Genomic DNA, 14,179 nt, shown 5'->3' with positions numbered 1-14,179 from the left:
CATCGTTCCAACAACCCCGACACCCTTGCAGCGTGCCTCGCCGTGGTGGTCGGCACAGTTCGCAACAGTGACCCTAACAGGGCTCTAAAAAAGCTTCGGTTGTTTCAGCTTTGGAATTGCTAGTTTTAGCAAAACTAGATGCTGGTTGAAGCAAATTTTCTCACTGGTTGTATCAAAAATTGTGTGTCGATCCCAACAGGGATAAAATCCATCGCCGCCGTGGGTGGATATAGCAAAATTTGTCTTTGGTTCCAGCAAAATCAAAGCATGGTTGTAGCAAAAATAGACTGGAAACACCATCGTGGAGCAATGTAGCAAAATCTACAAAACACCAGTAGTAACAAAAATGAAAAATGGATGTAGCAAAATGGTTCGCCGGTTCCAGTAAAATCACCGTGGTAGCAAATTTTGGGTGGGTAGGTGGTAGCAAAACATGGGCTGGTTCTAGCAAAATCAAAGCATGGTTGTAGCAAAATCCTGCGGCGACGGCCATGAAGAGGAATGCAACCAGCTGCGGGCGGCCATAGCGATGAGCGCTGGCTGCAGCGCCCTCTTGATTGTAGCCCACTCAGCGTCGGCTACCGCTCGCAGCAGCGAGTGGCTATTTTTCCAGCACGCAACAAATCAGGGGAGAAAAGAAAAAGAGAGGAGAGAAGGACGGCCTGAAAAAAATCCATGGCAGTGCCATGGAACAGAGCCGCCAGGCAATGGAAGAGAGAAAATGTTGTGGGGAAGAAGATAAGTCGCGAGCTGCCCACGAGCTTCGGGGCTGCGTGGGGATGAAAAGCGGTGTGAGGGGCACGTGGCAACAGATGGGCATGCGGTTTCAGTCCAGATTCACGACTCACGCGTGTTGGCGGAACGTTTTAGCGGGCACTCCGGTTGAAAACGTTTTTCATGTTAGAATCTCTAAAAATACTTATATCTAGAAACCGAGGGGGTAATTTATACGAGGGCTTTGGCATGCATGCAAACCGACTGACAGTTAGGGCGTGTTTGGTTGTCGTGTGCTACAGTACATGCGTTGCATACCCCTCCTCACTTAACCTGGCTTTGAAAAAACATCTTAATATGCGACATCTACGAGTTGTTTGGTTGCCTACATGCCCTCTTACCTGCATGCAGCGGCGGAGCCAGCATAGAGCTATTGGGTTCAAGTGAACCCAATGGATTTTACCTAATACGTGTGTATATGTACGTATTTACTTGATATGAACCCAGTAAAATATCTTGGCTGACCCCAACAAACAAAATACATCTCACGTGAAACAAAGGACCCAAAAGAAAAGAGCCCACAAATCATTCACGCAAACATGCAGCCGCACGGGGCACGCCTCATGCCCTCATCTATCGTCTACTTAGCCCCTAAAACAATCTAGCGTCTGCTTCTTTTCATTGTTCCCCTGTTTGTTTCTCCAATTTCCATCTAGCCTATTCGTGTTGCTCCGCGACTCGGCCGCCGCCGCACACCCGCGGCAAGCAGTGGATGCAGATTGACATCTGCAACGAATCCCAAAACTTGAGGTAATTAGATTAAATTGCCGCATCTTCTCTCTTTTGTATGTGTTCTATCTAGACTAGTAGCTTAGTACAAGTACAATAGCTTTTTTTTGCGGGGAGTACAATAACTATTGTTATGCCCTAGTCTTTTTTTAGAAAAATACTACATGAACTTTGATTGATATAGTCTACAGAGCCGTATTTTTTGAAAGGAACTCGCCCACTAGATTAGACGTAGGCAAAGTGCATCAAATGTCACTGCAGCTAGTTTCCCAAAGCCTACTATTCATGCAAAAATTAACTTAGATGAGTTGCCTTATAATCCGGACGATCGGAAGAAAATTTTAGAGTACACAAGAAATCCACAGAAGCAAGATGAGATTAGGCGCAAATATTTAACGAGGGACCTTATAGGCCACCGTCTAATTTTAATTACCCATAGAGGAAGATTGGAGATACTCAAGAAAGATTTAATCCAGATTGTTGATGAATATGGTCCTTGGCTTGAGTATAGTGATAAAGTGCATAAGGCCTTGTGTTTATCCTGCTACCTTTTCAAATATTACAATAAGGGACAAGCTGGACTAGCGTATTTGCAATTAATGACTGGAACGGTTGGAACAAGAAAAACAGACTATATACTCATGATGGTAAGGCTAATGTTATTAGCTTTCGTAATGCTAGTAAAAAAGATGTGATGCTTTGATGAATCAAGTTGAGTCAATTAAGGTTGTCTTGATAAACGAACTGATCTTACAAAAAAGCAAAATCGAATCCGGCTTAATGCTTTCATTAATTCAGTAAGATACTTGTTGCATTAAGGCTAATTTCTGAGGCGATGACGAGTCAAAAGAGTCAAAAATATGGAAATTTTTTAAGAGTTAGTACATACTTTGGTAAACTAAAATAAAGCTATACGGAATGTAGTTATGGAGTGAACCCAATGACCAAATTTTCTAGCTCCGCCCCTGCCTGCATGGGCTTAACCACACTACCTGGTGTTTGGTTGTCTGCATGTTAGTGGACAAATTCAAGGCATGGTGTTTGGTTATATGCAACGGCTGATGTGTGGTAACCTCTTTGGCTAGTTGGTGAGGTTACCAACACACTTCGGCACTACCATGTAGCACACATCATAAGTAGAGCAGAGTATAAACAGAGCATCAACTACTTAACAGCATAATTCAGATAAGCAGTACCACACTTCATAATAGTTCAACGCATAAACCATAAACAGTTCAAAGCAGACTCGATAATAATTAGAAAGGAGGTGCCCCGGCCCTACTCCTTGGTGGCGAAGGCTTCGTTGTGCTTCCCGCACTTGTTGACGACCTCAATGCCATCCTCGTCGAAGATGATGACCTTGAGGGTGTCGGGAGTGAGGAGCTTGGACGTCACCATGTAGCCGATCTTGATCTGATGAACGACTGCGTAGGTGGCCCAACCCTGATCCAGGGTCACCCTGTCGTCCATCAGCTTCACCGTCACCTTCCAGGAGCAGTCAGTGTTGTTCCTGAGCTTGAACTCCATCGGCACCACGACGAAGTGCTTGGCGAAGTCCAGGGGCATGGGGATGCACTCAAGCTTCGGTGCAAGGATGACCTTGCAGAAGTGAGTCGGTCCATCCTCCTGATGGTAGTGGTCGTAGTTGCGGCGCTTGTTGCTGGGGGGGGTCCTCCATGCCCTCGTCGTCGCCACCCTCAGGCGTCTTTGGGTCTTCCTCGGCGGTGGGCGGCAGCACAACCTCGTCGGGCATTGGGTGAAGGGGCTGCTTGCCCTTGTTCTCAATGGCCAGGAGCACCTCATTGCTCTCCTCGGTCTGCACACAATTCATGGAGTCAGGCACAGCACAGAGTTCATGGCTTATTGAAGAGCATGCAGTTAAAACGACATGACTGTCACTCTTCTCCTCCTCTCCATCGCCCCTATATTTACTCACCCTGCCCAACACTACTTACCCACCCCCTCTCTTCTCTCACTGTCAGCCTTCCTCCTCCCATCTCCATGAGCTCTAGCTCCAGCTCCAACGCCAACCCCTTCCCTTGGGGTATTGGCCGGAGGGCCTTCTTCCTAGGGTGGTCGGCTGGTGACCGCACCAAGTTCAAGAACACCATGGAGGTGTGCTCGAACTTCGGCTCCATGCCTGACATGTAGAAGGAATCTAATGCAGTGCTCATGAAGGCCACTACAGAAGAGCTAAAGACGTTGATTCCTGACCTAGCGAAGGGCGCGATGGCAGTTGACATCATTCGTTGGGCCATGAACCAGGCCGTCTCCGAAGACGCTAAACAGAGAAATAAGTGGTGCAAGTACAAGAACTACTGGGCTCCTAATGACCGTTGTGCCACAGTGTACTGGGAGACGGCTATCGCGCCGCTGGCGGTCATCGATGGGGAGCCTAAGGAGGAGGAGGAAGAAGAAGAACCGGTGCAGATGTCAGCGAGGGAGTCGGAGCCAGGCCTTCGTACCTGGCAGATCGACCTCGACTCCGCCGAGGACGACGACGACGACGCGCCGCCCCGCACGCGATGAAGAAAAAGATGAAGGACAGCCAGTCGACCTGCCGCTCTGCACGCAGGCGACGGCGGCCGCGGTTATGCACCCCAATCCCCCTTCTACTATGAACTACTATTCCGATCTACCTCTATTCCGATCCTGCATGAACTACTATGAACTCCTAGGTACTTGTATGAACTACTATTAACTGTCATGCTTATCTACCTCTATTCCCCATTCCCCTCTACGCCGTGGATCGAATCTACTGTCGGATCGAACGCGAAAAACTAGTGTGACGAAAAGAGAAGTTCTTACCGCCATTGCCGCTGCCCGGGTGATGATCCGCTCGCCGGTGATGGAGTCCGGTGGTCTTCTTGCTCTGCTTCGATCCACTGCCGCCGGTGAGAGTTGGGAGAGTGAAGAGAATGGGGAGAGGGGGCGGTGAGGGGCGGTGAGGCTAATAACTGTCGGCTCTTAGCGTGGCCGCGCGCGTGCACCGCTCGGGCCTGGCCCTGGAGAAACTGCCGAATCGGGCGTTCCCAGGAGCCATGCCCAGGAGTGCTTTAAGGTTCGTGCCATGCGGCCGAACAGTGAAAACAGGCAATCAAACAGGCCGGATTCTTTCCGCGCGGGCTTGGTTGGGCCTCATGGAGGCAACCAAACACGCCCTTAGCGTGTGGAATGCCAAGTTGTAGTATATTTTGTTGAACTTCCAGGCTCAAATGTATGTTTGGACATTGAAACAGAGACCTTTTTTCCCCCTACCATGAATGAAAGTGAGGCTGTTTAACCAGTAGTAGAAGGAGGACTCACGCTCAATTTTTGGCATATTTCAAAATGCAGGAGCTGGCCACACATGCGCATTCATCCTATCCCATTGAGGGAGGTCTAATGGTCAAGGATTCTTTGGTGCATCGTATCACCTAACAACCCGTATCACCAGATGTTCTCTCAGCTCATACTCGGCGTGAACCCAATAACACCAAAAGAAAGTGTAGATTAAGTTGGGTTGGTGCTTTTTGAATGATGATGGTTGCTGTAATAGACAGCGGTCAGTGGAACACTTCTGGCCTATGGGCGTGTGTGAGATTTTGAAGATACGGTGCCCTTGCAACGAACCAATGCAAGGTCTATCACCACTTAGAGCATCTCCAACAGCCGCGCTGGAAAATTTGTATTTTTTACGCGCGCGCAGCCGCTCCAGCGGAGGTGCAAAAATCGCGTGTGCGGGGCGAAACGGCGTCGCACGCCGTTTATTTGTTGTGCCCGCTTCCGCCCGCTGCACACTCGAGCGCCTGTGTTGCACCCTCTCCACCGCGCCGCTTTCGCCCCGCCCGCGCCGCTGCCGGCGAATTCGCCCGATGGACGGACGCGCTGACATCCCCCTTACCCCTTTCTATACCCGCGACCCCTCCGCCGCCACCACGTCGCAAACCCTAGCGCGGGGAGCTTTGGCTTCGCCTCCGCTGGTGCTCCTCCAAGCACCGGTATCGCGCGCGGCCTTTTCATGCCGCCACGGACGACCTCGGCGGCTGGTGGCGTTGCGCCGGCGCCCGCCGTGAAGCCACGTGCCCCCCTCTCGAAGCTCCTAAATGCGGCGCGGGCAAAGGCGGGCAAGGTGCTCGGGAAGAAGAACAAGGTGACGGACGGCTCCTCTAGGCGGCTGAAGAAGAACCTTGCAGGGCGTGCGACGGATGTGGCGGCGACTGAAGCGCATGCGAGCTCACTTGTTGTTCCGGCGACCGACGCGCACAAGGTGTACGATGAAATGCCCACAAGGTAAAATTTTGCCCACTTTTTGTTGTTGTTGTTGTTGTTGTTGTTTGAATGCATACATATGGATAGCTTATTTGCTTTGTTGTATATACTTTGTAGTTTCAATGATGAGACATATATGTCAACTATGGGTGTTGGCTCCAACAATTCTCATTGGTAAACCAATGATATGCATTTCGATGATCATGAGTTTGAGGTGGACGAGGATGGTGAGGGCATCGTCGATGCACCGAAAGGAAGAGGGGCCAACTACACCATGGACGAAGACATCTTGCTATGCAATACTTGGTTGCAAGTGTCGAGGGATCCCGCCATTGGAGGAGATCAAAGTAGAGATGCATATTGGCTCCGGAAGAAGGGGCACTTTGAACTACACAACAAAAGTGGTCGACAATCCAAGATTGTCAAAGGTAGGCGGACGCACTTAAGTCAGTTGACACGTTGAACCCAAGTGGCACTAATAATAGAGATAGGGGCACTTTCATGATTCTTCCATATTTCACTGCAGTTTAGCGCGTCCGCTGGACCGGCTCTCGCGCGCTATAACTCGCGATTCCGGCACAGTAAACGCTTGTTGGAGATGCTCTTAAGTAAGCAAAGGTAGGTGCCCGATCTGTGGTATTTAGCTTCCACACACTAATTACGTTTTCCCGCCGTAGTTCGATCTCAGGCACACACTAAAATTATGGTATATATTATATTTACAATAAAATTAAGATTGTTCCAATTCCCACAGCCACACTAGATAAAGATAAAGCTGTACAATGGTTAACGATCTTGCTCCGTGTTGGCAGGAAAAACTAGGAGGAAACAACCAAGATATGAACAAATAAATGCATTGGCCGTCAACCACACAACTACACAAGCTTGTATCAAAGTATAGTGTGGTTTTCGGAGGGAGCTCTCAAGGCATCAAAACGGAGAAAAACTTTCAGCTAGTTCAAATCCTAGGTGAACTGCTCAAGAACTAGAGATATCTATACAGTAACAAAACCAACAAGTCCCCTCTCTCATGCTTAATTTACACTTGAACCGGGAAACCAAAATTCTGAAACACTCTGATTTCTCCTCCCTGTCCCGCCGTGACGATCACCAGACCCCACGCGGACCGGCGCTGGACATCCATAGCTCCGATGCAAAGATCCGATGAGCTGTGACCAGGACTGCTCTTGGCAGACGGTAATTGGTCGTCGGGCAAGGATGGGGACGCTGCTTCGACCGGATGATTGCTGGTGCTTGTGCTCGCGCCACCTTCGCAAACTGGGCTCTCGATGTATCTCTGACTGTGAGCAGTTCCACTCGATCCATGCTCCTTGTTTTGTATAGGAGTTTCAGGAACAGAGTTCACTGCACCATCCGAATCGCTGTGCCTGCTGCTACGACACCCGAGCGATCCACGGGCTTCAGCACCGGGCCATGTGATTGCCACAGTTACATCACGGCAGTGGAAATGTTCATACGAGTTGGTTACATCAACTGCACTCCTGCTTCTGCTCGGATGGGAACTGTTGTCATGTCTCCAGACGTACACATGAGAGTCCTCACTGGCACAGACTACGTATTTCCCATTTGGAGCCACAGAAGCTGATATTTGGCTGCTAGTATTGCGGAACCCTGGTGAAAATATCAAACATCAAGTAAATGAATCTTATTCCATCCAAGTGAATCAGGACAGAACAAATCACATTACACAGAATGACATTTCTCATGTGCTCTAGCTTCGTGCAGAACAGAACTTTATTTTCATCAGCAAACATATCATAGACAATTTACAACGGGAGGAGAATGAGATGTTACCTTTAAATTTGTGAACAAGCTCATCGCCATTAACAACGCGGATTCTTGAATCTGCAGAAGTAATCAGGACTTCCAAGGAGCTTCCTGGAGCAAACTGTTGCATGAAACACAGATACTTAGGTGGTATTGCTGGCATCACATTAGCATTGTGAATTTTAGAGTCCAAATTTTAAAAATGCTAAGCATGTGTGTTTCAAAACAAAGTATTTAGTTCCCTAAAATGCATGCACTGCGCAATTATGTACCTGGAAGCCAGTAATCTTCTTCTGGCCCGACTTCTTTTTCCTGATTCTTAGGTCTATTTGGCTTTTGTACTGAAGCTTCTTTTCTGCAGTCATCGATGAAATAGAACACTAGGTAAGGTTACTTCATCTGATTACTTTTTTATATCAGGATACTGTTACTTAACTGTAACAAAAGATAAACAGATGCTTTTAACTACGATTAGAGTGGCATACCAGTTGTATCAAATAAATGGCAGCTTCCCTTGTGAGATCCCACCATTGCAACCTTCAAAAGTAACAGAGCATAAGCTCATCTAGGTTCATGGTCAGTTGGTCACTACACATGTTCACTACCATCATGAAAATAACTATACCTGTCCATCGGGGGAATAACATGCAGCGGTAACCATCTCATGTAGATCATTCCAATCTTCAATCTTCCGATCATGGACATTCCAAATACGAACTTTCTCATCCAGTGACCCACTAATGAAGAAGTTATCGTCTACCGGATTGAATTGGATGCAAGTCACTGCAACAAAATGGGTGCGCAGAAGGAAGTCAATTGTGTGGTTCCACCAAGCATATATAGTTAATGGCCAAAAGGTGTTATGTAGAAATGATCCTGCAACTAGACTGACCATAGTCTGTGTGTGAGAATGTCTTCAAACAAGTACTGGATGTGATGTCCCATAGCCTAACAGTTTTGTCCATTGAGGACGAAAGCAAGTACTGCATGAGAGACAAACAACTGGTTAGTGCCTTTACATAATACTGCTCATTTTAAGCTGGGGCCCCACAAAAGTCAAGTCTAAACTGGGGTATGTTTAACAGACTCAACTACTTTAGTTTGGGAAAAAAATGTATTCAAGAAATTGTTCACATAAAAGGTTTTTAGCTGTTAATAACACAATGGGTTATATTGGAATGGTGAACACATCTGAACACACCATGGGTTATATTCAACTAGGCTGCACGATTGAAAGCCAAATATGAAGCAAAGACAAGATAAATATGCATATGGTGAACATATCAAACCTAAGTGACTTTATAACTACAGCTGATGGAAATGCAAAACGGTCCCAGCGTAATAAACAATTTTGCAAATGTCAAATGAATCAGGGAAAAGTAGGCATGTGTTTTTGCTTGTGTGCTTTTGGTTGTCTGCAAAATATTATGGTAAAAACAGAAAATACAAATTTGTGGCCTGTACCAATACAAATACAAATATACTGCTTTGGAAAAGGCCTTTTAGAACACATTTTTTCCTTGGGCCCAGATCACAGCTTATGCCATTTCTTGACCAAACTTTGCACGCAGATAGAAGATATGAACATGTATGTTGTCAAAAGAAATTAAGATTTTTTTGAATTTTTAAAATATATTTTTATGGTTTTACTGTTCATATGCTCCCGGGAACCAAAAAGGCATCCCTGCTGACGGAAATGCAAAATGGCTTCTGGGAGAATTCAAAAGAAGACAGTGTGCAAAAATGCAAAAGTATAGCACGCATGAATGCCAAAGAAACCTCCCTGGACACCGAAGGTCAATTTGCTACTGATGCATTTGTTGGTATTATTTTGCAAACATGTAGGGTCCCACTATGTTATGTTTGATATTATTCAATGCAAAGAAGATCAATTATTTTGCATGGTAGGGAGAAGTGTATAGTACGACAGGAAGGCTATTGTTTATGACTGCCTACTGTCTTGCTTGCCAGATCATGAACTACAATCATATGCTGTACACATCCTTTGGGATATGTAAGCTATATATAAATGGTAAGCATTTGTCTTTAGGACAGACATTTACGCACCGAATATAAGCACACCAATTTCAACCATATGCAACCATTAGTGTTCTTTACCAGTCTATTGATTATGAAAATGATACCCGGTTTTCAGGTCATAACCATAGTTAATCACGCATAAACAACTATTTGAACTATCTTTAGATCTGCAGTCTAAGGATTAATTAATAGTATTATTCACCAGTTTACAGAGCATTAAAATAATGTGACAATGGATAAATCAAATTTAATGCTGTAACAGATTCACCGCCAATACAGAAGAAGTGAATCTTACAGCAGTGCAAAAACTGAAGCACACAACAGCCAAGTCTTTGGTTAAATCGGCACTTCGGCAGGATGCAGTGTGTTGTTGCATGCTGAGGCCTATTGCCCACCAGTTAGTGTAGCCAGGTGAAAAGTTGAAAGTGGCGTTCCATATAGTGCATAGTTTAGATTTAGTCATTCTGATAATCATGGTCCTTACAGCCGTACCATACACCATCAATTTTTTTTACCATTCAGTTATGTTCTGAAGAAGGTTGCAGTGTAATTGTTGATTCTAAATTTTCAGAATGTCTAACAGAGTGACAAAAAAGTAAGATTAAGCAGTTGGCTATTCAATTAAGAAATACCATAGAAAGTCGATTTGCTGCTCGTGCATTTGAACACGACCGGGGCTGTAGTTTTTGTGAACAAGTAGGGTGCCGATACAATTATAGTTGACATCATCAGATGCAAAGAAGGCCAATTATTTTGCGTGGGAAGGAGAGAAGTGAATGGTAAGACAGGAAGGCGGGCTTATTCAGAGGGGACGACGAGGTTTTGCTGTGGAGGTCGCAGGGCGGGTAGATATAGTTAGCCTGGTTCTACGGTGGCGGGCGGCGTAACGCCCCCGATGTAAATATGCTTGTACGATGTGGATCTTGGGAGTCTTCCCACCCCTCTTTAATGAATGATACGCACACTCGTGCGTATCCAAGAAATAGTAAGACAGGAGGGCTATCGTTTATGACTATGCCTACTGTCTTGCTTGTCAGATCATGACTACAGTATACTGTACAGGTCATTTGGGATTTGTAAACCATATACAATGGTAAGAATTTTCTCAAGGACAGACATTTACACACGGAATATGTACAGATCATTTTCAACCAAATGCAACTATAAGTGTTCTTTACTAGTTTACCAATATTCAGGTTCTAACCATAGTTAATCATGCAGAAACAACTATGTGAACTATCTTTATATCTGCAGGCTGAGGATCAACTAATAGCATTATTTACCAGTTTACAGAGCATGAAAATGACAAAACAATGAACAAATCAAATTGCAACAGATTCACTACTCATACAAAAGAAGTGAATCTTACAGCAGTGGAACTGAAGCACACAAGAAACAAGCCTTTGATTCAGTCGGCAGGATGTAGTGCAACGTTGCATGCTGAGGCAGTGAGGCCTATTGCCCAGTTAGTGCAGCCAAGTGATAGAAGTTGGAAGTGTGCATAGTCCGACAGGAAGGCTATTGTTTATGACTGCCTACTGTCTTTCTTGCCAGGTCATGTACTACAACCATATGATGTACTTGTCATTTGGGATATGTAAGCCATATATAGATGGTAAGCATTTTTCTTTAGGTCAAACATTCACGCACCGAATATAAACAGACCAATTTCAACCATATGCAACTATTAGTGTTCTTTACCAGTTTACCAATCATTAAAATGATATCCAGTTTTCAGGTCATAACCATGGTTTGATCACGTGTAAACTATTAGAACTATGTTTAGATCTGCAGTCTGAGGATAAACTGATAGTGCTATTCACCAGTTTACAGAGCATTAAAATTGACACAATGGATAAATCAAATTGCATGTTGTAACAGATTCACCACCAATACAGAAGAAGTGAATCTTACAGCAGTGCAAATACAGAAGCACACAAGAGTCAGACCTTTGGTTCAATTGGCAGGATGCAGTGTATTGTTGCATGCTGAGGCCTATTGCCAACTAGTTAGTGTGGCCAGGTGAAAAGTTGAAAGTGGCTTTCCATACAGTGCATGGTTTATTTTTAGTAATTCTGATGATCACGGTTCTTACAGCCGTATTAGACACCATAAAAACTAAAAATTACCATTCTGTTTTGTTCTGAAGAAGATTGCAGTGCAACTGTTGATTCTAAATTTTTGGAATGTCTAACTGAAGTGCCGAAAAAGTAAGACTAAGCAGTTAGCTATTTTTTCAATTAAATATCAGACAGAGTATGTACCTGTGATTTGGACCATGATAGATCAAGAACATCAGCAGCGTGCCCCAGGAGCGAGCAAAATGGCTTATCTCTGAGCCCAAACACGCACTCGGGCACAACTAGATGATCAGAACCGACGGACTTGCGACTGCTCTGCACCCTCGGCCTCCTCTTCTTCTCCACAAAGCCCTTGTCTGCACTGCTGAGCGGCAGCATTGCCACCTCCGGCGACCCATTTCCAGCAACTGCCACAAACGGGCTGCCTCCGCCGCCGCTCTCCTTCGAAACCGCGCCTTCCCCGAGCAGCTCCCCCTTTCTCTCACCCTCAGAGACCTCCCAGACATGGATGACACGGTCCTCGCCGGCGCTCGCAAGGTACCGTCCATCGAGGCTGAAGTTGATGCACCACACAGAGCCGGAGTGCGCGGCCAACTCCTGTGTCATGAACATGCCGGTGAGCTCCTTGCACGTCTTCCCGTACTGCCGCACCTTGACCCTGCCCGCACTGCGCGTGCTGCTGCCATCGAGGCTGTCGTCGGTGGCGGAGCTGAGGCGGCGTGCCTCCCTCTCCTTCTTCTCCTTCTCCCTGTCCCTGACCTCGGTGCTGCCGCGGCGCCCTCCGTAGGCGACGGTGCCGGCCAGGTGCCTGATGCCGCGCAGCCACCCGCCGGACTTTCGGCGGGGCTTGGACGACGCGGGGAGGTCGGAGGCGGAGGAGGAGGCGCCGCCTGCGGTGGTGGCGCGGCGCATGAGCTCGTGGACGATCGGGGAGCGGCCGAGGCAGAGCTCGAACTCCTCGAGGGTGAGCTGGCGGCCGGTGCCGACCTCGCGGACCACCTCCTCGTGCACCTCCCCGAGCTCGAACTCCGTGCCGTCGTCCAGGTTCCGGATCCGGCACTGCTCGCCGCCGCCAATGCTCGCGTTCCGGGCCAGCGGCGGCTTCCCGTGCCCGACGGATCTGGGAAGGCCGTCCTCCTCCGCGGGCCCCGCCGCCTCCTCCGGTGGAGGCGATGCGGGCGGCGGCGGGGAGGGAGAGCGGGAGCGGGGCGGCGGCGAGAGAGGGGAGGGGACGGAGACGGAGCGGCGGCCGGGGGAGGCGGGCGGCTGGAGGGAGCCGGACGCGGAGAGGCCGAGGCGGTTGAGCAGCACCCGGCGGCGCTCCGAGACGGAGGTGGGCTCGGAGATCCAGACGTCGTACGCGGGGTCCTGCTGCGGCGACTGCGGGTGGTGGTGCTGGTGCTGGTTCCCGTGGCGCCGGCGGCGGTGCAGGAGCAGGTCGGCGTCGTCGTCGGAGGCGGAGGTGGAGGAGCAGGAGGAGGAGAGGATCCGATCCAGCGACTCGTGGAACTCCTCATCCTCCTCGTGCCCCTCGTCCCCATTCCTCACCGCCGGATCCAGCGCCGCCGCCTCCGGCATTGCCCCGACGCCCGCACCAGAGCCGCCTTTCCCTCCCTCCCTCCTCGAGGCCGTGCTCGGCGGCGGCAGGCAGCGGTCGGCGGCGCCCCGGGTGAAAGCGCGGGGCTTTATACCGCGGGAGGGAGGCTGTGGCCCTCCACTCCTCCGCGCCGTGCCCGTGGTGGTGCTGTCAGCGGTGGTGGTGCGGCGCGCGTCGTCGTCCAGCTGGATGGGAGTGGGAGGCCGGCAGCGGGAACGAGGAGGAGGGGGAGGGGGAGCAGTGCGGCGTTGGTTTGTCGCAGGGGTGTGCGGTGTTTTGTTGGGGAGGGAGGCTGCCGGTGCGGGGGTGGCCACCAACACGACGAGACACCAACAGCAACAGCCCAACCTCCTCCTGGTTTCCCTCAAGCTATTGTTAAGTTGTGGGAGTCAGATACCTTCGATCGTTCGGAGATAGCTGCCATTCTTCAAGAGATCAGGAAGCTTTCTGATCAATTTGAGAGTTTTAGGCTGAAATTCATACGTAGAGAAGCTAATGAAGCGGCTCATTTATGTGCGAAGCAGGCGACAAGTATTAGAAGAAGATGTTTATGGCTTAATTACACTCCTGTTTTCCTAATGAACATGTTGTATCGTGACTGTTTGCCTGCTTAAGTAAGCAATAAAACTCTTTTATGTTGCAAAAAAAACCTCCTCCTGGTTTCCCTGGTATCCGGGAGCCGAGCCGGTGCGGCGCGGCGGCATATCCATAAACCCAGATCTCCTCCTGTGCCTCACCATGACCGGCCCAAACAAACATCACAATCAGCTGCATGGCACTAACATTTTTCGCCGTTCAAAATGCAAGGGGTACACTCCGTTTGCTACAAGACAGAGCTTTGCTTTCATTATGAATACAAGCTTGAAACATGTTTGTGGTTGCACTGGTTTTCAAAATTGTTCAGGACGCCGAGATTAGC

The 14,179-nt window shown here is 48.3% G+C and overlaps 1 protein-coding gene across 1 annotated transcript; it reads right to left on the bottom strand.

The window, feature by feature from the left end:
* Window positions 1–6,594: 6,594 nt before the first annotated feature.
* On the bottom strand, window positions 6,595–13,450 carry LOC119366396 (WD repeat-containing protein 44-like). Its single transcript, XM_037632127.1, has 7 exons — window positions 11,847–13,450; window positions 8,435–8,525; window positions 8,168–8,325; window positions 8,028–8,079; window positions 7,815–7,897; window positions 7,570–7,663; window positions 6,595–7,386 (listed from the first exon to the last, which is right to left on the bottom strand). Exons 1-7 carry the CDS (start codon window positions 13,239–13,241, stop codon window positions 6,794–6,796), a joined length of 2,466 nt encoding a protein of 821 aa, XP_037488024.1. The 5' UTR covers window positions 13,242–13,450; the 3' UTR covers window positions 6,595–6,793.
* Between the last annotated feature and the right edge of the window lie 729 nt (window positions 13,451–14,179).

The sequence above is a fragment of the Triticum dicoccoides genome, chromosome 2B (assembly GCF_002162155.2).
Source record: "Triticum dicoccoides isolate Atlit2015 ecotype Zavitan chromosome 2B, WEW_v2.0, whole genome shotgun sequence".
Classification (NCBI taxonomy): domain Eukaryota; kingdom Viridiplantae; phylum Streptophyta; class Magnoliopsida; order Poales; family Poaceae; genus Triticum; species Triticum dicoccoides.
The sequence above is the reverse complement of the archived record's forward strand: the minus strand, read 5'-3'. Positions and strand labels throughout refer to the sequence as shown.